Below are 24,601 nucleotides of genomic sequence, written 5' to 3' on the forward strand. Positions count from 1 at the left end.
GGTTAATGGCAGGAGTCCGTGGCATAAAAAAGATTGAGAAACCCTGCTTTAGAGGGATATTGGCCAAATGTAGGCAAATAGAACTACGGTAGCTTAGAAGGGCATTGGGGTTGGTATGGAGTTGGGCTGCAGGGTCTACTGTATGACTCTTCCCAAGCAGTTACCAAATACTTGTACTGATAAAAAAAATTCCTCATGCTCCTTATCATCTGACCTCCCTTAACTAATTTCCAAATAGTCTTTTATCTACTTCTTACTCTCTTCCCCAGCTCTGCTTTGAAAACTGTAAAGCTTCAACCTCTCCCCCCCCAGTTTGGGCAAGGGTCACTAACCTTAAGCATCAAGTAGTCTCTTTTTCCACCAAGGCTATTTGCTTGGGCAAGTTCTTCCATTTAAGTTTCCAATCATAGCATGCACAGTTTTATTTGTTCCCCATTCAGAATCTACACTGTTCATTCTATACAGAAAGCTATTTCGATGGCAAGAATTTTTCCAAACAAATAATAAATCAGCATGGCAGCTTATTCAATAGAGACGATAAACTGTGCTTCACATTAAACAGTAAAACCTGCAATGGCCAATAAATGGAGACCTTCCAATATTCCAAGAACAAATCATTTTTTGCTACTGACACAGCCAAGACATACTTACTACCCTTCATCCCTCAAATTTCTTGAAAAATAAGGAAAACTATTGAGAATTTATTCCAGCTTTAAAGGACATTTTGTCTGTGAGACAAAATATAGTGGATTCTGGTTAACTGGGACACATTAGGATCAGTACATTTTGGTCCAATTAAGCAGTTGGCCCAATTTGCCAAAGTTTCCTGGAAATGATTAAAAGCGTATTTTAAAAAAAGGCAGTCTATCATTAAACAGAGTAACAAATTACATATTTAAGTGAAATACAGAACAAATTAGAACAGTACCGATGCTACCACAGTACTATAAAACTGTGTATTTGTTCCTAATAAAAAACAAAGGTGGTGATAAATCAGCACGTAGCAGGGAGACTGAAAATCTGACTGAGTGGTGCCGCAACAACAAATTCTCACACAAAATCAGCAAGACTAAGAAGCTGATTATTGACACCAGGAGGAGGAAACCAGAGTCCTCATCAGAAGATCAGAGGTGGAGAGGGTCAGCAACTTTAAATTCCACTGTGTTATAATTTTGGAGGAACTGTTTAGGGCCAAGCACGGAAGTGCAATTACAAAGAAGGCACAGCAGCTCCTCTGCTTCCTTAGGAACTTGCGAAGATTCGGTCCGACATCTGAAACTCTGACACACTTCTATAGATGTGTGGTGCAGAGTATGTTGACTGGCTGCATTCACAATCTAGTATGGAAACACCAACGCACTGGAATTGGAAATCCTACAAAAAGTAGTGGATACGTCGCAGTCCATCATGAGCAAAGCCCTCCCCACCACTGAGCACATAAACATAAAGCGTTGTCACTGAAAAGCAGCATCTATCATCAGGGACCCCCTCAACCCAGATCATTCGCCCTTCTCACTGCGGCAATGAGAAAGAAGATACAGAAACCTCACGAGACACACCACCAGGTTCAGGAACAGTTATGACTCCTCAACCATCAGGGTCTGAAGTTGCACTATCACTGTTCCCACAAACTATGGACTCACTTTTCAAGGATTCTTTATCCCATGTTCTTGACATTTATTGCTTATATTATTTTCCTTTCTTTTTGTATTTGCACAGTCTGTTAACTTTTGCTCAAGTTGGTGCAGTCTTTCACCAATTCTGTTATGGTTATTATTCAATTATGGATTTATTGAGTATGCCCACAAGAAAATGAATCTCAGTGTTGTATATGATGTGTATTTTTATAATAAATTTACTTTGAACTTAATAGTTACCAACAGAGAAATTCATCCGGTGTACTCTGCCACGTATGGGAGGCATTGCACCTCTGGTGAAGGGGCTTGTCATGTCCATTCTGGGGCAAATCACTCACCTTTGGTCTCCACCGGACTCTCAGCTCTTACCTGTGGCTCCAAATACCCATTTGCATGTGACAGCAGCCAAACCTTGGTATACTGCTTTGAAGGGAAGCTAAACCTGGTGAGGGTAGCCAGTGGGCCTCATACCCTGATGAAATCGGCACGTGCCTGTCCTAGCACGTGAAGTCAGCTCCGACCAGTCGGATGAGATCAACAGTGAGATCCAATAACCAAGAAGGTGATTCTGCAACGCTTCATGGAGAGTGAAGGGCACGATGAGGCACAGAAGATGTTACGGTTATCCACTGCAAAAACAGAAGACCCAAGTTTGTGACAACTGACTCCTATCACTGAACCCGGGCTTCCAAGGTCAAGAGAACAGAATTGTCCCAGTGCAACAGCTTCTCCACGTTAAAAATTCTTCCACACAGATTTCACTGTCATCATCGGACATCGAACAGGCTGCCATTTCTTGTGATTGACTGTAAATTATAACCATATAACACATATAACCATATAACAATCACAGCACGGAAACAGGCCATTCCGGCCCTCCTAGTCCGTGCCGAACTCTTAATCTCACCTAGTCCCACCTACCCGCACTCAGCCCATAACCCTCCAAAACCCATAAATTAGCGCAGACAATCTAGTACAGATAATGGACTGGCTTCATACAATGCTTTCAATGATGGCATCCTTCAAATCTTCATTTCTTAACAGTCAAGATGATTGTTAACACCTTCAAATTCTTCATAGTTACTAACTTGTCGAAGTAGTGAAATTGTTTCATTTTCACTCCCAGCCATTTCTGGTAACTTCAAGCCTGAATGCTTGAAACTGCAGTGAGTGTGAGCAATTTCAAATTCCTGGGTGGCAACACCTCTGAGGATTTGACCTGGTCCCAACTTATTAATGCAAAAGGCAAGAGGGTGACTACATTTTATTAGAAGTTTGAGGAGATTTGCTTTGTCACCTAGAACACGTGAAAACCTCTACAGATGTACCTTGGCGAGCATTCTGACAGGCAGCATCACTGCCTGGTATGGGAGGGCTACTGCACCGGATCATAAGAAACGACAGAAGGTTGAAAAAGTTAGTCAGCTCCATCATGGGGACCAGCCTTTGCAGTATCCAAGACATCTTCAAGAACTGGTGCCTTAGAAAGGCGGTGTTCATTACTAGGGATCATCATCTCATTGCTACTGTCAGGAAGGAGGTACAAACACCTGGAGGCACACACTCAGCAATTCAGGAAGTTTCTTCCCTTCTGCCATTCGGTTTCTAAATGGATATTAATCCCACGACCACCACCTCCCTTTTGCGCTATTTTAATCTAACTATTTAATATACATATATACTTACTGTAATTAATTTTTTTCTATACTTGTCATGTATTGCAATGCACTGGTACTGCTGCTAAGTTAACAAATTTCTCGACATATGCTGGTGATACTAAACCTGATTCTGTTTCTGATTATGAATTCTAAAATGTCTTATTACTTATTTCTCACCAACTATCAGTGACAAAATTTGGCTTTTGAACGCAAACACACTCAGATAACACTATTTAAAAACAGTTCTAAGCACAGTGTAGCATCTAACAGCCACATAATTTCATGCGACTGACACCTCTTAGAAACAGTTCGGCAACAGTCTCCAGGCAGAGTCCTAAATAAATGAAAGGAATTCCCTCTATTTTCTCGATTAGTTTTTGTTCTTTTTTGTCTCAAGTAAGCAGCTGTCCTGATTAATTGATGGACCAATTAACTGGAATTCACTGTGATTTATAATGACTCAATCAGTTTTTGTTAAGGTGGCTTGTTATCCGAGATCTCCATCAATCCTCTGATCATAGATGAAGTGTTCACAATTAGGACCAATGACCCACAATAAATTATGGAAAGTCATCTTTTATGCTGTGCTGTTCCAGATCATTTCCACAGTGTTTACTCCCAATGTGACCTTATGTTCTGATCAATTCTGCAGATAGTGAGTCCTGTATACATTCTGGGAGAAGAAGCTGCAGTGGTAAAGGAGTACAAGTACTTGGGTGTTCACCTCGACAATAGATCTGACTGGAAAACCAACACCAAGGTTGTTCACAAGAAGGGGGTGAGCAGACTGTTTTCTAAGGAAGCTGAGGTCCTTCGATGTGTGCAGCAGGATGTTGGAGATCTTTTACCAGTCTTGTGTAGCGAGAGTGGTCTTCTTTGCAGCTTTATGGTGGTTTAGCAGCATTGGTACTGGTGATGCTAAAGACTAAATAAACTCATCAAAAAGGCTGGATCTGTCCTTGGCCAATACACAGACTCTTTTGAGTTAGTGGTGGAGATGAGGTCACTAAACAAACTGTTATCCATCATGGACAGTCAGCACATCCTCTCCATGACCTACTGAATAAGTAGCAGAGCATCCTTTCAAACAGACTCATTCAACTCCAATGTTGCAAGAACCGTTACAGAAAATCGTTCCTATCATATGTAATAAGCATATACAACAGCTCATCTCTGTGCGCGAAGAGAACACACATCATAGTACAATAGTCTCCGCTTTTTTATTTTGTACATTTTTTGTGTATATTATTTTTCTGCATTTATTATTAGTTAAGCACACTGCTAAGTGTGTTTTTAAATGTTGCTGCAGTAAAGAAAGAATTTCCCACTCGGGACAATAAAGTATTATTATTATTGTTATTATTATTACTAGCAATCCACCAGGTAGCAACGCAAAATGAGAAAGATGGATTCTGCCCCGTCACTCCTTAGTTACCATCTCCAATTTTGGTCAAACAATCAGCTTGACGCTTAAATGGCACCTGAAAATAATCCAATCAGATGTATTGAATGGAAATGAATAAATCTGGACCAATCACCTCTCACCGACTAAGAGGATCATCAACCTGTTATGGTGAAGGCTGAGGTCCCAAGGGTGATCGCCATCTGGAGCTTGCTCCCTGGCAGGGTTACCCCTGGCGGTGGTAAAGTCAAGGGAGCGGTTCCAGATGGTGATTCAATCAAGACCTCAGCGGTGGAGCTGGTGGAAGATGATGACACATCACAGAACAGTGAAGGCGGAGGAAGGCTGCAGCAGTGAAGGAACCCCAGTTGTATTGCATTCCATGCTACCCTGGCCAAGACCTGTCAAGGATTACATGGTGGTTGCCTGAGCATCAGCCTTCCTATGTTAAGCAAAGTCATTCACAGGCATTCTCAAGAAGGGAATCCACCCTGACATCCTGAGTTAATTCCTATGGCAATCAGCAAGTGGTGAAGGAGGCAAGGTTGTGTGGCTCTCAGATCGGCCTCTAAAGCTACTTGAAGACCCCTCAATAGACAACCCCTTAGGAGAACATCATACTCAACTCGAGTGATCGCATTACTACTGCTAAGGCAACAGATTCAAACATGGCAAAGTCTCTACCCTGTCTAGGTTACATGAAAGGTCCTTGTCACTAACATCTGAGAACTGGTGACTTAAAATGGGCAAGCTCTCCCACAAATAAATCTAGCAATGAACTGACATAGGCAGATTCACATAATCACCCCCATTAGCCAGCATCACAGACAGCTCCTGGATACTTCCAATCTCAAGTTCCAATTAAGACAGGAATCTCACCTGGTCCCTCAATGCCAGCTCCATAGCAAAGAAAGCCCAGCAGCGTCTCTACTTTCTGCGAAGGCTGAGGAAAGTCCATCTCCCACCCCCCATCCTCATCAAATTCTACCAGGGTTGTATTGAGAGCATCCTGAGCAGCTGCATCACTGCCTGGTTCAGAAATTACATCATCTCGGATCGCAAGACCCTGCAGCGGATAGTGAGGTCAGCTGAGAAGATCATCAGGGTCTCTCTTCCCGCCATCACGGACATTTACACTACACGCTGCATCCGCAAAGTAAACAGCATTATGAAGGACCCCATGCACCCCTCATACAATCTCTTCTCCCCCCGCCGTCTGGGAAAAGGCACCGAAGCATTCGGGCCCTCACAACCAGATTATATAACAGTTTCTTCCCCTAAGCTATCAGACTCCTCAATATCCAGAGTCTGGACTGACACCAACTTACTACTCTGTTGTCGTGTTTATTATTTATTGTAATGCCTGCACTGTTTTGTGCACTTTATGCAGTCCTGGGTAGGTCTGTAGTCTAGTGTAGTTTTTTCTGTGTTGTTTTTTACGTAGTTCAATCTAGTTTTTGTACTGTGTCATGTAATACCATGGTCTTGAGAAAACGTCTCATTTTTACTATGTACATAGCAGTTATGGTCAAAATTACAATAAAAGTGACTTGACTTGACTTAACTTGAACAGGCAGGAGAGAACTAGTTTATTTCAGCATTGCATTCAGTGGTGACATCGTGAGCTACAGGGCCACTTCCTGGGCTGTACTGTTTAATGGAACTCTACTGGAGACTTAAATTTCATCACTAAGAGTGGTTCAGTAGGACCACAACTGATTGAACAAACCAAAACCTCGGCGACAGAGCACACAGCTGCCAGGTGCAAACTGTGGCAAGATATAAGATGGCGGTGGAGTGAATTTATACCAAGAAGCCTACTAAAACAGCTTCTCACTAATACACCTACTGCAGGTGCATCTGTGTAAAACTAAGGCCCTGTCACAATCCATAAAGAGAGAAAGTGGATACAGCCTCAGAATACAAGGACATCTCTTTAGAGCAGAGATGAGGAGGAATTTCTTTAGCCAGAGGCTGGTGAATCTGTGGAATGCATTGCCACAGACGGCTGAGGAAGCCAAGACACAGGGATATTTAATGCAGAGATTGATAGGCCCTTGATTAGTAAGGGTTTCAGAGGTTACGGGGAGAAGGCAGGAAAAGGGGGTTGAGAGGGATCACAAATCAGCCATGATGGGATGGTGGAGCAGGCTCGATGGGCTGAATGGCCCTTTTCTGTTCCTATTTCTTATGGCCTTGTGATCTAAAAAGGCCTAGACACCTACTCAAACAATACTCCAAAAAAGAAAACAGTTTTGTGTTGTTAAAAATAAGCACAGCCCAGCGAAGATGATTTTTTTGCACATTTCCAGTATTTTTTTCTTTTGCAGCTGTATGTAAGTTTGTTTCCAATTAACTTACCAGTCAGTTCTTGAGATATATGTGGATACTTGAGCAAACGGAGGAAACCCCACAGTGTTGGAACAAAACGTTAGACTCAAATCCACGTTTAAAGGACTGTGGGTCAACAGCACTTATCACTGCACCACTGTGACACACATACTAGATACAAACCTGCTGAAACTAATTGTTAAATTGGCTTATTATTGTCACATGTCCAAGGTACAGAGAAACAGTTGTCTTGCACACCGTTCATACAGATTGATTCATTAGAGCCTTGCACTGAGAAAGTACAAGCTAAACAATATCAAGAGTGAGACACACAAAATGCTGGAGAAACTCAACAGGTCAGGCAGCATCTATTGCAGGGGTGTCAAACTCATTTTAGGTCACGGGCCGGATTGAGCAAAATGCAGCTTCATGCGGGCGGAATCAGTAGGACGCGTGCGAACGCAGCTTTCGTTGTCTCCATTTTTTCAGCCTGCTCTCATGTGTCTCAGTCTCTGCTATAACTACAAGGTGTTTCACTTTACAAATTCCGTTTCTTATGAAGAAGACTGCTGAGCAAGACTGCTGAATAAACACTAAAAACCCTGAAAACCTGGTACCTGAATAAACTCAGCATTAGCCATATTATACGCCATAGGCGCTTCGATTACTGGGGCCAGCTTTAATAGTAATTAGATATTATCTCGCGGGCCAAAGATAATTCCACCGTGGGCCGGATTTGGCCCGCGGGCCTTGAGTTTGACATATATGATCTATGGAGAGGAATAGAGTCGATGTTTCAAGCCAAGACCCATTGTCAGGACTGGAAAGGAAAGGGGAAAGAAGCCAAGATAAGAAGATAGGGGAGGGGAAGGAATGTAAGCTGGGAAGCAATAGGTGAAGCTGAGGGGAAAGATAGGTGGGGGGGGGGATGAAGTGAGAAGGTGGGAGGTGATAGGTGGAAAAGCTAAAGAGCTGAAGTAGGAGGAACCTGATAGGAGAGCAGAATTGACCATGGGAGACAGGGAAGGAGGAGGGGGCACAAGAGGGAGGTGATAGGCAAATGGGGAGAAGAGAAAGTAAAAGAAAGGAGCCAGAGTAGGGAATAGAAAAGCAGAGAAAGGGATGTAATTACCAGAAGGTGGAAAAATAGATTTTCATGCTGTCAGGTTGGAGGCTACCCAGATGGAATACGAGGTGTTGCTCCTCCGACCTGAGAGAAGCATCATCGTGGCCGTAGAGGAGGCCATGAACTGACACGTTGGAATGGGAATGGGGAGTGGAACTAAAAGAGTTGGCCACAGGGAAATCCTCTCTGTTGTGGATGGAGCGAAGATACTCAGCAAAGCCAGTGTTAGCTCACACTGATGTAGAGGAGGCTACACTGGGAACAAATTGCACAATAAAGTCTAACAGCTACAATGAAAGTATAGTTCAGGTAGACAAAAAGGGGTAATATCATAATGAGGTAATTAAACATGAATAAATTAAAATTATACATGTGACCGAACAGCAGAGTCCTGCTCAGTAAATGTAACACGCACAACACGCTGGAGGAACTCAGCAGGTCGGGCACCATCCGTGGAAATGAACAGTCAATGTTTCGGGCCGAGACCCTTTATTAGGACTGACAAAGGTTCTTGGCCTGAAACGCCGACCGTTCGTTTCCACGGATGCTGCCCGGCCTGCTGAGTTCCTCCAGCGTGTTGTGCGTGTTGCTTTGACCCCAGCATCTGCAGAGTATTTTGTGTTTACTGCTCAGTAAATGTGTTGGCAATGTGTATAACGACCACCCAGAAGCTTACGGACTGCCCCAAGTACAATTATCGGGCTTTTGGTTATTGACGCAAACAACAGATTTCACTGTATGTTTTGATGTACAGTACTGTGCAAAAGTCTTATGTACGTATGTGAATGATGAAAAACCTGATTCTGATATGGGTCTCTATTGAGGACTGAGTGGGAAGGGGACAGGAAGAGGGGAATCATGTTTGAAAAAGGAGGAAAGGAGATAGGAGGGAGGAGGACACACCAGAGAGGCACTCTGTAATGATTAATAAACCAATTGTTTGGAATCAAATAACTTTGCCTGGTGACACAGGGCTGGGTGTGTCTGCATCCGCACCACCCCCCACCCCTGGAACTCCTTCTCTGCCACCTGTCCCACACCCATTCCCAACATCCTTCCCTCCCGCCAGATTTACAAACTCGGCTCTCGGCTCCACGTTGGCAAATACAGTACTGCGCAGAAGTTTTAGGCAGCCTATACGTGCCCAAGACTTTTGCACAGTACTATACATGTGCCAAATGAAGCTAAACTTATCTGTATGGAGGCAGCACAGGGATACTGTTCATGAATTCAAGAGGGGAGAAAAAAAATCATAGATTACAAACAATGGGACAATTTTTAAACTCAGATTACCCAGTGGAACCACATCCCTATGTATTCTTGCATTTCTATGTATCGCCTAGATTTAACAAGCAACATGCAAATAACAGCTCAAAATTGCTTCCCCAGCTGTCCCATTATACGTGGCTGATAACACTTATGGGATACCACACAACATAATGACAACAACGATCTGTGCTTTTGTTATCAGCACCCTCCAGTTTCTATGCACCGAAAAAAATATTAATGCATTATAAACTCCAAGGATATTAAATCAAACCCTTTCTAGATCATCCACATCAAGAGGGCAGTAACTGAGCCTGCAGCTGCTGTAGCACTGGCTAGGTAACATACCTTGTCCTTGAAAATATGTGGGTTGAAGTACATGAAATCCCTGTAGCTTTCTGTCCGCACTTTGTCCTGCAAATTTATGGTCAAGGATAGAGTAAGTTCAAACAAACGGCATGTCTTAAATTGCAGCCTTTAACAGAATTGCCAAAATATTTGTAAACTCCCTTTTATCTTTCCTATAGCAAATTATCAATTCGTGTTTACAAAGATATGTATTTAATGAGTCAAGCAACTAATCCCAACCTTAGGCATAGCATTTTATCATTTTCAATTCATAGTACGCATTCAATCTCTGACAAAAGCTCCCTCTACCCAGGGTACCAAAGAAGCACTGGAAATACACCAGTGTTGAAAAGAAACTTCTCATAATGAACTTTACACCCATAACACTAGGGCACAAATGGAAGGTTATTGCAAATTATTTTTTTGTTAGATATTTCTGGGATTGCCCCGTTATCAAAGACTATTGTATTGGAATACACAATGTCCTACAAGACATTTTTAAATGTCTTTTAAATACCATTAGAAAGAAAGACCATATATTTTGGGTATATACCTCAAGAACGGTTAAAAAGAGATAACTATTTAATGAATATACTGTTGGTGGCTGGTAAAAAGACTCTTACCAGGAAATGGTTATCACAGGAGAGCCCAACCTTAAACGCATGGATGGAAATTACAATGGACATTTACAAAATGGAGAAGATAACAGCATCTGTTAATCATTTTGATTCATACTGGGAAAAATGGCTTAACTACATAACACCTCATAGACCTGATTTTATTCTCACAAATGAATATGTTGTATAAATAAAAAGATCACTCCCTACTTGTACATAGTTTTCTCCTTTTGTTTGTTCTTTCTTTCCTCTCTTTTCTCTATGAGTGTATACCTCAGATAAATATTATGTGGCAATTTATGGCAAATATGATATATATGTACAGTATCTGAAATACATCTTATGGAAATGTTTATTTGATGATGAACTTCAATAAAAAAGAAATTACCAAAAAATAGAAATTGCAGTAAGACATTTCTACATTGTTTAAGTAAATTACGATTAATGCCTTAATGTTTCACAACATTAGGACTGCTGTGCGAAAACGCTCAAGAGGGCTCACCTGCAGTTAGGACTATGAAGAGACAATCCGGGCTGAATCGGAGCTGTTCCACCCCCCACCCCCCAACCCAAGTATTCGCTCAGCAGGAAATGGCCTCTATAGTGGTCAAATGATGATTTTGATGAACTGGAGGGGCTGGACTAGATGCTCTGCGCCGTTTTATTTTACTGATACTCAAAAAGTGCTTGTTGTCTTGTACATGTGAGAGCTGGGCCTCAGGCCGCGGGTCACCCTGGGGGATGCATTGGGGCCTTGCACTCTACCGGGAACGGAGTTGTGTAGCATCCAGGCTGGAGCCAGCTCCACACCCACCCAAGTATTCATTCAGTGGGAGACGGGCTCTATTGTGGTCGAATGTGGATTGATGGCACGAATTTCGGGAATCTTTTATTGCATGATCGTGACACCATTTGTGCTTGTTCTCTTGTATGTACTTTGTGTTGTGTGTGACTGTTAGCACTGTGCTTTGCACCTTGACCCCCAGAGTAACAGTCTCATATGGCTGTATTTGTGAGTCTTCATATATGGTTGAAGGACAGTTAAAATTGAATTTAATTAACCTTGCTGCAGTTTATGTTCAGCAACCTATGACTGGCTTACAGCTCTAACCAACTTCCTTAGGGTTAACTTCTTGCAAGTATAAATTCAATGAAGATGATGAGGACTTTATTTACAGTGGTCTCATCCTAGTTTGGCTTGGGAGAAAATGAGAATGTTAAAATATATCAGATTCAAAATAAATTTATTATCAAAAGTACACATACTTCACCTGAAGTAGCGTGGATAACTTCATTCACCTCAACACTGAAGGGATCACTGAACACAACCTATGGACTCTACGGTTCATGTTCTCGGTATTATTTATGTATTCATCTATTTATTTTTATTTTTTGAATTTTAGTGTTGGCACAGTTTATCTTCTTTAGCACACTGGTTGCTTATCAGTCTTTTGTGCACTTTTTCATTCATTCTATTGCTTTTCTTTGTTCCGACTGTGAATGCCCGCAAGAAAATGAATATATGTACTTTAACATATACGTACTTTGATAACAAAATTTACTTTGAACCTTGAATTATATATCTAAAATTGCAGCAGCTATTGGATTCCTAATCCCTTTCTAGCCTTCCTTTGATGTCAAATGAACCAAAATGCTTTCCTGAGTTGCTCCATTCACATCAGTGGAGAAAGATTAGGGGAGAAAACCCACAATTTTGAGCTTTGACCAGCTTTAGCCAGGTTTGCATGACCACACCTGGGAAAATTGTGGCTCAGACTGTCCAAAAAAGGTGACAGTGTCACACAGGAGGAGAACAATGGGCTTGCGTTGTTCTACCGAGCATTATCAACACGTTATGTTGGCACCAGGTTTGTCAACACTCGTGGGCCGCCCCCAGCACACCCTCAAGGTGTTTTGGCTATTAATGCAAAAGATGTATTTCACTGTAGTTTTAGATGTACACATAGTAAACGTAAATCTTGAAACAAAGGGATAGGAGTGGTAAGGCAGACCAGATTAACAGTGTTTATGCCGTGTCATAGGATGGTATTTTTGATCTGATACCTGTATTGTCTGTAACAATGTATGGTCCTCATTATTTAAAAGCAAGCAGGCTGACCTGAGGAGTCACATTTCAAACAGACAGCAGGGAATGCAGCTGGAATTTAAACATGTCACTTATTTTGTTTAATGAAAGAACAATCCAACTGTCAAATGCGATTTGACATTTGGCCTCAGTCAGATCTGCAGAAGCTTGCAAAGACTGACCAGCTGGCTCAGTGAAAGTGAACAGTCTTTACACAGTCCACTGTCCTGAATGCTCAGCTCTACCCAAGCTGAAATAGCTGGATTCCTTGATGTGATTGCAAACTGCAGCCATTTGTTTTTCAATATTAAAACAGAAAACACCAAGGGAAAACATGTTCCATTTCCTCTGAAATCCTTGGGATAAGAAACCTAGTACCGTAGATTCCGGACTACAGAGCGCACCTGATTTTAAGCCGCTGGCTCTAATTTTAGAAATAAAATCATTTTTTTAATTGTAAAGGCCGCACCGGATTTTAGGCCGCACCGGATTTTCGGCCGCAGGTGTCCCACGTTGTAATATGAGATATTTACACAGAAAGATATTACACGTGAGGATTTTTTTAACTTTTAATTAAATCCATATGGTAACAAAAACAAATACATATTGCAAATGCTTTTTTTCGAACCGTGCCCGTACGCGGCTACTTTTAAATATACGTTGCGTATACTTCTTTACTGAACAACATTCCAATATCTCCTAACGACTGGTAAAAAATATATATACTGCAGCCTACCAGGAAAAGTTATTGATACCTTTAACTTAAAAGCAGAGTTCGCTCAGATCCAAAGCCGCTCGCGTAATGCGCTCCCCCCCTCCTTTCCGTTTCATCGCAAACGGCATTTAAAAGCAGCTTTCGCTCGGATCCAAAGCCGCTCGCGTAATGCGCTCCCCCCTCCGTCCCGTTTCATCGCAAACCGGCATTTAAAAGCAGCTTTCGCTCGGATCCAAAGCCGCTCGCGTAATGCGCTCCCCCCCTCCGTCCCGTTTCATCGCAAACCGGCATTTAAAAGCAGAGTTCGCTCGGATCCAAAGCCGCTCGCGTAATGCGCTCCCCCCTCCGTCCCGTTTCATCGCAAACGGCATTTAAAAGCAGAGTTCGCTCGGATCCAAAGCCGCTCGCGTAATGCGCTCCCCCCTCCGTCCCGTTTCATCGCAAACGGCATTTTCCCACAAGACACCGCGAAACCGGGTGTGTCGTCATAGCATCCCGCGATGTAGTACAGAAAACAAATATAGTTTAAACTAAGTAGGGTAGGTAGCACAATGCTTCGAGTGTTTTCCATGTTGATGAGGGTGAGTACAAATGACTGATTTACAATAATTTAATTGTGAAAGTGCGCTTGATTTATCGTACAATTTCATTGGACCTCTGTGAACTACTCATCAATTTTATTGGTCTACTGTTACGAGGCAAAATGTTTACGAGGCGGCATGAAAAAAACCATGCATTAGCCGCTTCGGATTATTGGCCGCAAAGTTCAAAGCTGTTCAAAATGTGGGAAAAAAGTAGCGGCTTAAAATCCGGAATCTACGGTATGTATTTGGCCATTTAATTTTGATTTATCTTGAAGGTGTTCAAGCCTTTATTTATTAATTTAGAGGATACAGCACAGAATAGGCCCTTCAGGGGCCCTTTGAGACACGGCAGGCCCCAGCAATCCCTGACAACCTCGATTTAACCCCAACCTAATTACGGGACAATTTACAATGACCAATGAACCTATCCACTGCGTCTTTGAGTTGCAGGAGGAAACCAGATTGCCCAGTGAAAGCCTACATATTCCACGGGGAGGAACTGAACTCCGAACTCTGACCCCCCACGCTGCAATAGTGTCACACTAACTGCTAAGCTGCCATGGCTTTAGTATCATTCAAACAGACTGTGGCTGATCTGCAATGCACCCATATTTACCTGCCTTTAGTAAAAACAGAAAATGTTGTAAGTACTCAGCAGGTCAGTAGGCACCTGTGAGGAGCGAAATTGAGTTAACACTTTCTTCTATATGGCCTGCTGATTATTTGTGCGCTTTTCTGTTTTTATTTCAGGTTTATAACAGTTATATGGTTTTTTTTGCTTCTTGTTTACCTACCTTGAGCACATATCTCCTATTCCTCTCCAATGGAAATCTCAGACTGGGGCAAAAGACAAACAAAAGTGTCAGGGCGAAGGAGAAGATTTAAGCAAGTCCAGTGCACTAGTGTCAATGTAAGGTTGGGCACTCATAAACAGAGAAAATCTGCAGTGCTGGAAATCCAAAGCAACACACACACAAAATGCTGGAGGAACTCAGCAGGTCAGGCATAATCTATGGAAATGAATAAACAGTGGGCGTTTCAGGCGGAGACCCTTCTTCAGGATGGAGAAGGAAAGGGAAAGATACCAGAATAAAAAGATGGGGGAGAAGGGAAAGGCGCTTAGCTAGAAGGTGATGGGTGAAGCCAGGTGGGTAGGAAAGGTGAAGGGCTGGAGAGGAAGGAATCTGATAGGAGAGGAGAGTGAAGCAATGGAGAAAAGGAAGGAGGGGGCACCGGGGAGCCAGTAGACAGGTGAGAAGAGGTGAAGAGGTCAGAATAGGAGGAAGAGGAAGGGAGGGAAAATATTTTTACTGCAAGGAGAAATTGACATTCATGCCATCAGGTTGGAAGCTACCCGGAGGGAGTATAAGATGTTTGTCCTCCACCCTACGGGTGGTCTCATGTTGACACAAGAGGACGCCATGGACAGGACTGAACGGAGATGGGAATGGGAATTAAAATGTTTGGCCACCAGGAAGTTCTGCTTGTGGTGGATGGAGCAGAGGTTGTCGCCCAATTTACGATGGGTCTCACCAATGTAGAGAAGGCTGCATCGGGAGGACCAGACACATTAGATGATCGCAGCAGATTCACAAGTGAAGTGTTTCCTCACTTGAAGGACTATTTGGGGTCCTGAACAGGTGAGGGAGGAGGTGTATGGGCAGATGTAACACTTTGGTTACATGCCAGTGGGGGGAGATTAGTGGAGGTGTAACGATGTGCTACACACAGCGCTGAAATAACGTCACGCAGTTGGTAAGTCGTTTCGAGACTAGTTTATTCAAACTTCGCGGTGCTGGTATTTAAATCCCTAGCACCCGCCCTCTCCGGGCGGAAATGACGTCGGAGGTGCATTACCAGAGTCTCCCCCTGCGCGCTAGCTATTTGTGAGCCGGTTCGCCTGCGTAGAAAGTGGGTTGCCACATAACCCGCCCCCAGAACCGGCGATACACCCCCCAATGTCCACAGTTTGGATCAGTCTCTGTTTGGGAGGTCTGCCTCTGCGCCGCGGTGCCTGAACCTCGACCGGCTACGCGAAGTCCACATGGGCTGGTTTGAGTCGGTCCACCGTGAAAACCTCCTCTTTCCCCCCAATGTCCAGAACATATGTGGACCCGTTGTTGTTGATCACCCTGAACGGCCCCTCATACGACCGCTGTAGCGGCGCTCGGTGTCCGCCCCTTCGTACAAACACAAACTTACAGTTTTGCAGTTCTTTGGGTACATGGGTCGGGGTCCGTCCGTGCTGTGAAGTCGGTACGGGGGCCAGGTTGCCGAGCCTTTCGCGTAGCCTGTCCAGGACTGCTGCGGGTTCCTCCTCTTGCCCCCTTGGGGCTGGTATGAACTCTCCTGGGACGACCAGGGGTGCGCCGTACACCAACTCGGCCAACGAGGCGTGCAGATCCTCTTTGGGCGCTGTACGAATTCCAAGCGGGACCCAGGGAAGCTCGTCCACCCAGTTAGGTCCTCTCAGGTGGGCCATGAGAGCTGACTTCAAGTGACGGTGGAAGCGTTCCACCAGTCCGTTTGACTGTGGGTGGTAGGCAGTTGTGTGGTGCAGCTGCGTTCTCAACAGGCTGGCCACAGCCGACCACAGGCTGGAGGCGAACTGGGCACCTCTGTCGGAGGTAATGTGGGCCAGTACCCCGAAGCGTGCTACCCAGGTTGCAATCAGTGCTCGGGCGCAGGAATCGGCAGATGTGTCGGTGAGCGGGACCGCCTCTGGCCACCTCATGAACCGGTCTACCATTGTTAGGAGGTACCGCGCTCCTCGGGACACTGGTAGGGGGCCCACGACATCCACATGAATGTGATCAAACCTCAAGTGGGTGGGTTCGAACTGCTGCGGCGGGGCTTTAGTGTGCCGTTGCACCTTGGCTGTTTGGCACTGCGCGCACGTTCTGGTCCATTCACTGACCTGCTTGCGAAGTCCGTGCCACGCGAACTTGCTGGAGACCAGCTGGACGGTTGTCCTGATAGATGGGTGCGCCAAACCGTGTATGGAGTCGAAAACCCGCTGCCTCCAGGCTGCCAGGACGATGGGGCAAGGTTGGCCGGTAGCCATGTCGCACAGGAGGGTCCTATCACCTGGGCCTACGAGAAAGTCCTGCAGCTGCAAACCCGAGACTGCGGTCCTGTAGCTGGGCATCTCGTCATCTGCCTGCTGCGCCTCTGCCAGTGCTGCATAGTCCACCCCCAGGGACAGGGCCTGGACAGCTGGTCTGGAGAGTGCGTCCGCCACAACGTTGTCCTTCCCCGAGACATGCTGGATGTCCATCGTGTACTCCAAGATGTAGGACAGATGTCGCTGCTGGAGAGCCGACCAGGGATTGGACACCTTCGTGAACGCGAAGGTCAACGGTTTGTGGTCCGTGAACGCGGCGAACGGCCTGCCTTCTAAGAAGTACCTGAAATGCCGGATTGCCAGGTATAGCGCCAACAGTTCCTGGTCGAAAGCACTGTATTTGAGCTCGGGTGGTCGCAGGTGTTTGCTGAAAAACGCCAGGGTTTGCCAGTGACCCTTGATGAGTTGTTCCAGCACCCCACCGACTGCCGTGTTAGATGCGTCCACTGTGAGGGCGGTAGGGACGTCCATGCTGGGGTGCACTAGCATCGCGGCGTTTGCCAAGGCTTCTTTCGTTTTAATGAAAGCGGCGGCGAACTCCTCGTCCCAGGTAATGTCCTTGCTCTTACCCTACATCAGGGCGAACAGGGGGCGCATGATTCGGGCAGCTGAAGGGAGGAAGCGGTGGTAGAAATTCACCATACCCATGAATTCCTGAAGGCCTATGATTGTGTTGGGTCGGGGGAAATGGCGGACTGCGTCTACCTTAGCGGGCAGAGGGGTAGCCCCGTCTTTACTAATCCTGTGGCCCAGGAAGTCGATGGTGTCGAGCCCGAACTGGCAGTTGGCCGGGTTGATTGTCAGGCCGTATTCACTCAGTCGGGCAAAGAGTTGACGGAGGTGGGACAGATGCTGCTCCTGACGACTGCTGCTGGCTATGAGGATGTCGTCCAAATAGATGAAAGCGAAGTCCAGGTCGCGTCCCACCGCGTCCATTAACCGCTGAAACGTCTGTGCGGCATTCTTTAGGCCGAACGGCATGCAGAAAAACTCAAAAAGGCCGAAAGGGGTGATGAGTGCCATTTTGGGGACGTCGTCCGGATGCATCAGGATTTGATGGTATCGCCGGACGAGGTTCACCTTGGAGAAGATCTGTGCGCCGTGCAGGTTTGCTGCAAAATCTTGAATGTGCGGTACAGTGTAGCAGTCCAGTGTCGTAGCCTCGTTCAGCCTGCGGTAGTCGCCGCATGGTCTCCAGCCCCCCTATTGCTTTGGGCGCCATGTGCAGGGGGGAGGCCCATGGGCTGTCGGACCGCCATATGATCCCCAATTCCTCCATCTGCCTGAATTTCTCCTTCGCCAGGCGGAGCTTTTCCGGGGGGAGCCTTTGTGCGCGGGCGTGGAGGGGTGGTCCCTGGGTCGGAATGTGGTGCTGTACCCCGTGACTGGGCATGGCTGCCGTGAACTGTGGTGCCAGAATCGATGGAAAGTCTGCCAGGATTCTGGTGAATTCGTTGACCGACATCGTGATGGAGTCCAGGTGTGGGGCCGGCAACTTGGCTTCACCCAGGGAGAACGTCTGGAAAGTCTCGGCATGTACCAGTCTTTTCCCTTGCAAGTCAACCAGCAGTCTGTGAGCTCGCAAGAAGTCCGCCCCCAGGAGTGGTTGGGCCACCGCGGCCAGTGTGAAGTCCCACGTGAACCGGCTGGCGCCGAACTGCAGCTGCACTGTGCGGGTGCCATAGGTCCGTATCGTGCTGCCGTTTGCGGCCCTCGGGGTGGGTCCTGGCTTCCTGTTGCGGGTGTCGTACCCCGTCGGGGGCAAGACGCTGATCTCCGCTCCGGTGTCGACCAAGAAGCGGCATCCCGACTGTTTGTTCCAGACGTACAAGAGGCTGTCCTGGTGGCCTGCCGCTATAGTCATTAGCGGCAGCTGGCCCTGGCCCTGGCCCTTGCAGGGCTGTGACAAAGGCGAGCTTTTGTGCCCCACCGCTGATGGTAGAAACACCACTGTTCACTGGCCTCCTCACTCCTGCCTCTGTGTTGTGTGCGCCCCCCTGCCGGGCCTGGTCTGGTAATCTGACCGACGGACGTCACGCTCTCCCTCTTGGCTTTCCACAGCACATCTGCCCAGGCCGCCACCTTCCGGGGGTCGCCGAAATCTGCGTCGGCCAGCAGCAGATGTATGTCCTCGGGCAGGTGCTCCAGGAACGTTTGCTCGAACATGAGGCAGGGCTTGTGTCCGTCAGCCAGGGACAGCATCTCGTTCATCAATGCTGACGGCAGTCTGTCTCCCAAACCGTCCAGGTGAAGCAGGCGGGCACCCCGCTCACGCCGTGAGAGGCCAAAGGTCCCAATGAGCAGTGCTTTGAATGCTTCATATTTGCCTTCTTCCGGGGGCGAATGTATGAATTCCGCAACCTGGGCGGCCGTCTGCTGGTCAAGGGCGCTCACCACGTGGTAGTAACGCGTGAAATCAGAGGATATCTGCCAAATCTGGAACTGGGCTTCTGCTTGGCTAAACCACACGCGTGGTCGCAGCATCCAGAAAGTCGGCAGTTTTAGCGAAACTGCGTGAACAGATGAAGAGTCGGTCATCTTTGGTCCAAATCCCGTTTGAACCGTCGGGGTCACCAATGTAGCGATGTGCTACACACAGCGCTGAAATAACGTCACGCAGTCAGTAAGTCGTTTCGAGACTAGTTTATTCAAACTTAACGGTGCTGGTATTTAAATCCCTAGCGCCCGCCCTCTCCGGGCAGAAATGACATCGGAGGTGCATTACCAAAGTCTCCCCCCGCGCGCTGGCTATTTGTGAGCCAGTTCACCTACGCAGAAAGTGGGTCGCCACAAAGGGACGAATGAACAAGGGAATTGTGGAGGGAGTGATCCCCGTGATTAAGTGTGTGTTGGGGGGATAGGTAAAGATATGTTTAGTCGTGGGATCCCTTTGGAGATGGCAGAAGTTGGGGAGGATGATGCAATGGATGCAGAGGTCAATGGGGTGGTAGATAAGGAAACGAAGAACTTTATCACTGTTGACGCAATTTGCCAATTGAATAGGTTAGAACTTTATTCCCTACAATGTAAAAGGTTGAAAGAAGATTTGATAGAGGTATACAAAATTATGAGGGGTATAGATAGGGTAAATGTAAGTAGGCTTTTTCCACTGAGGCTGGGTGAGACTACAACTAGCTGTCATGGGTTAAGGACGAAACGTGAAATGTTTAAGGGAAACATGAGGGGAAACTTCTTCACTCAGAAGGTGGCGAGAGTGTGGAAGGAGCTGCCAGTGCAAGTGGTGAATGCGAGATCATTTTCAATGTTTAAGAGAAATTTGAATAGCTACATAATGGGAGGGGGATGAAGGGCTATAGTCAGGATGTTGGGTTGATGGCACTAGGCAGTTTAAGTGGTTCGGCACAGACTAGATGGGCTGAAGGGACAGTTTCTATGCTGTTGTTTTCTATCACTGTGGAAATTGGTGCTAATTCAGATGACGCAAAAGGCTGCAAAGAAGGGAATCGAGAGCAGATCCTTTTAGACACCAGGGCGTAACAAAGGAAATAGCAGGAGGAGGCCAAAAGGCCCTTCCATCATTCATCAAGATCACGACTGACGCCCTTCCTCAAACACCTCACTCTTGACCTATTCTAAAAGTATAGGCACGGGGACAGAGCCATTGTGGTGATTCTCCCCTGTGAGCAAGATAGCGAAATCAGGCGAGAGGGGTGCTGAAGGGCGAGGGGAGGGGGTAAGGACTCAAAGACATTCAAGGCAGCAGAAAATTCGAGAACAAGGAGGGACAAGTTGCCTTTGTCATTGTGATAGGGAAGGGTACAGTGATTAAAGGTCCTTTGTGAGGATGTATATCCTTAATGTCTGTTCCTGTGATCCACAAATTCCTATACCCTGGGCACAGACTACCTTATTAACTGAAATGTAATAAATGGATAAAAACACAAAATGCTGGCAGAACTCAGCAGGCCAGACAGCATCTATGGGAGGAGGCAGTGACGACGTTTTGGGCCAAAACCCTTCATTTTCTCAAGAGATCTTCTCTCCTAATTTACACTGAATTCCACTTTACCAGGTCTTGATGCTGCCTTGATGTAAAGGGCACTCATTCTCACTTCACTTCTGAATTCAAACTTCCGCTCAGGTTTGGGCCAGGACATAACAAGACTGTGGGCTCTGGATAAATCAGTGGACAGCTTACTGGTAAACAAAGGACAATCAAAGTCACTAATTCATGGAATGTGGTAGAATACAGTTCTGCTGCTGAAGACACTTAGCACTTGAAATGGATGCCAACTTCAGAGCTGCACACTTAGCACACTGGCAGTGCCCCACAAAAAAGGGTGTTGCCAGCGTCTATATATGGTTTTGCCACTGCAAGGTCCATGTGTTTGCTACTCCTGATAGCAAGCTCTGCCATGGTGGCATCATGTCGAGGACAGTCTTTATCCTCATGCTAGTTCTTTCTTGGGTAGGTTAGGTGAGTGGGCAAATTCATGGCAGATGCAATTTAATGTGGATAAATGTGAGGTTATCCACTTTGGTTGCAAGAACAGGAAAACAGATTATTACCTGAATGGTGGCCGATTAGGAAAAGGGGAGGTGCAACGAGACCTGGGTGTCATTGTACACCAGTCATTGAAGGTGGGCATGCAGGTACAGCAGGCGGTGAAAAAGGCAAATGGTATGTTGGCATTCATAGCAAAAGGATTTGAGTACAGGAGCAGGGAGGTTCTACTGCAGTTGTACAAGGCCTTGGTGAGACCGCACCTAGAGTATTGTGTGCAGTTTTGGTCCCCTAATCTGAGGAAAGACATTCTTGCCATAGAGGGAGTACAAAGAAGGTTCACCAGATTGATTCCTGGGATGGCAGGACTTTCATATGAAGAAAGACTGGATTGACTAGGCTTATACTCACTGGAATTTAGAAGATTGAGGGGGGATCTTATTGAAACGTATAAAATTCTAAAGGGATTGGACAGGCTAGATGCAGGAAGATTGTTTCCGATGTTGGGGAAGTCCAGAACGAGGGGTCACAGTTTAAGGATAAAGGGGAAGCCTTTTAGGATCGAGATGAGGAAAAACTTCGTCACACAGAGAGTGGTGAATCTGTGGAAATCTCTGCCACAGGAAACAGTTGAGGCCGGTTCATTGGCTATATTTAAGAGGAAGTTAGATATGGCCCTTGTGGCTAAAGGGATCAGGGGGTATGGAGAGAAAGCAGGTACAGGGTTTTGAGTTGGATGATCGGCCATGATCATACTGAATGGCAGTGCAGGGTCGAAGAGCCGAATGGCCTACTCCTGCACCTATTTTCTATGTTTCTATGTTTCTCCATTCACTGTGGGTCCAGTCTGCAACAGAACATGATCAGCTCGTCAGTGGTGGGATGACCGATCCACCTTTAGCCTCGGACAGTGAAGTCTGTCACCTGTGGTACAGGCTCTTGCCACCTCTTCTGCTGATAGTCAACACCATTTATATGCTCAAAGTTCAAAAGTAAATTTTATGATCAAAGTACATATATGTCACTATATACAAACCTGAGATTCATTTTCCTAATTAAATAGGATCAGTGAAAGATCAACCAGAGTGCAGAAGATAACGAACTGTGCAAATTCAAATTTAATGAAATAGCAATAAATAATGAAAACATGAAATAATGAGATAAAGAGTGTAGATCATAGGTTGTAGGAACATTTCAATGACGGGGCAAGTGAGTATAGTTATCCCGTTTGATTCAAGAGCCTGATGGTTGAGGGGTAGTAACTGGACTTGAACTTGGTGGTTTGAGTCCTCTCTTGTACCTTCAACCTGATGACAGCAGCCTGAAGAGAGCATGTCTTGGGTAATGTACATCCCTGATGATGGACACTAACTTCCTGACACAGTCATCTGTGTAGATGTGCTCAAGGGAAGGGAGGGCTTTACCTGTGATGTTCTGGGCTACGTTTTGTAAGATTTTCCATTCAAAGACAAGTAGTCACCTTTGCTCATGTTTGACCCTATGCCAGAGCCATCAAGGCACATTGCATCAGATTGAAGGCTCTCAGACCTATACTCATCCTGACTATATTGTCCAGTGAACTTTTATGGTAACTCTTCAAAAGCCTATACAATCCCTGGGTTCATAAGGGCTCCATTCCTGAGAAATGTTCTTGAACCACCTTCTCTTTTGATCAGAAATGTCCATTTTCTAGAACTACAATTGATCTGCAAATACACGCTATAATTGAGAAAGAATCTCAGCCCAAAACTTTGAGTGTTTTTTCCTCCCTTACCCCCACCTTACTCTAACTACTCATCTTATTTTCTCCAGTCCCGATGAAGGGTCTTGGCCCAAAACAATCGACTGTTCTCTTTTCCATAGACGCTGCCTGGCCTGCTGAGTTCCTCCAGCATCCTGTGTGTGTTGCCAAAACCTCCAAGTGTTTATCCCATTCCAGATTTACTCCTCCCAAAGCTAAAACTCAAAACTGAATGCACGATTCTGTGGTGTGAACAAATGGGACTGCACTCCATCAGTTTCATACTCTAACCTTTGACATAAAACACAGTATTTCATTAGTCACACACACAAAATGCTGGTCAGCAGGCCGGGCAGCACCCACAGAATGAACAAACATTCGACGATTTGGGCCGAGACCCTCCTTTATGATTGCAGCATTTGCAGAATTTCTTGTGTTTATTATTACATTTGTCTTCAAATATAATTAAGTTTTATACACGTGTGATAGTGTACTTTTGATGGTGATACATGGAAACTAGTGTCTTTGACTCTCACAGGTCAGAAGGATCTGCACTGCTTAGGTGGCTGGAGGAGGCAGGTACACTCACAACATTGAAGTACTCGGAGTTCAATCCAGAAAACTGTGAAGTGACAACACACACAAAATGGTGGTGGAACGCAGCAGGCCAGGCAGCATCTATAGGGAGAAGCGCTGTCGACGTTTCGGGCCGAGACCCTTCGTCAGGACTAACCGAAAGGAAAGATAGTAAGAGATTTGAAAGTAGTGGGGGGAGGGGGAAATGCAAAATGATAGGAGAAGGCCAGAGGGGGCGGGGTGAAGCTAAGAGCTGGAAAGGTGATTGGCGAAAGTGATACAGAGCTGGAGGAGGGAAAGGATCATGGGACGGGAGGCCTCAGGAGAAAGGAGGGGGGGGGGGGAGCACCAGAGGGAGATGGAGAACAGGCAAACAACTAAATATGTCAGGGATGGGGTAAGAAGGGGAGGAGGGGCATTAACGGAAGTTAGAGAAGTCAATGTTCATGCCATCAGGTTGGAGGCTAAACAGCCGGTATATAAGGTGTTGTTCCTCCAACCTGAGTTTGGATTCATTTTGACAATAGAGGAGGCCATGGATAGACATAAACTGTGAAGTGATTCACTTTTTAAGGTCAAATTTGAAGCCAACAGACAGGGTTGACGGCAGGACTCCTAGCAATGCAGAGGAACAGAGGGATCTTGCAGTCCAGGTCCATAGATCCCTCAAAGTTCCTGGCCAAGTCTCTTCCTCACGACTGAAGGAAGGGGGATGACACCAGAATAAAAAAGGAAGGGGGAGGGGAAGGAGGATAGCTAGAAGGTGATGTGTGAGAAAGATAAAGGGCTGGAAAGGAAGGAATCTGATAGGAGAGGACAGTGGACCATAGGAGAAAGGGAAGGAGTTGGGGACCCAGGGGGAGGGGATAGGCAAGGGAGAAGCAGTAAGAGGCCAGAGCGGGGAACAGAAGAAGGGGGGAGAGGG

At 45.9% G+C, this 24,601-nt stretch overlaps 1 protein-coding gene across 2 annotated transcripts in view; it reads right to left on the minus strand.

Moving 5' to 3' along the window:
* The window catches only part of prmt3 (protein arginine methyltransferase 3), a 268,134-nt gene that overhangs the window by 212,527 nt on the left and 31,006 nt on the right, over positions 1-24,601 (minus strand). Inside the window, exon 8 of one of the 2 annotated variants that reach the window (XM_073047728.1) lies at positions 9,769-9,834. The exons of the other annotated variant lie outside the window; for it this stretch is intronic. Within the exon in view, the coding sequence (XP_072903829.1) occupies positions 9,769-9,834 (66 nt within the window). The remainder of the gene's footprint in view (positions 1-9,768; positions 9,835-24,601) is intronic. 2 annotated transcript variants of the gene reach the window in all.

Source organism: Hemitrygon akajei, chromosome 6, assembly GCF_048418815.1.
Source record: "Hemitrygon akajei chromosome 6, sHemAka1.3, whole genome shotgun sequence".
Classification (NCBI taxonomy): Eukaryota; Metazoa; Chordata; class Chondrichthyes; order Myliobatiformes; family Dasyatidae; genus Hemitrygon; species Hemitrygon akajei.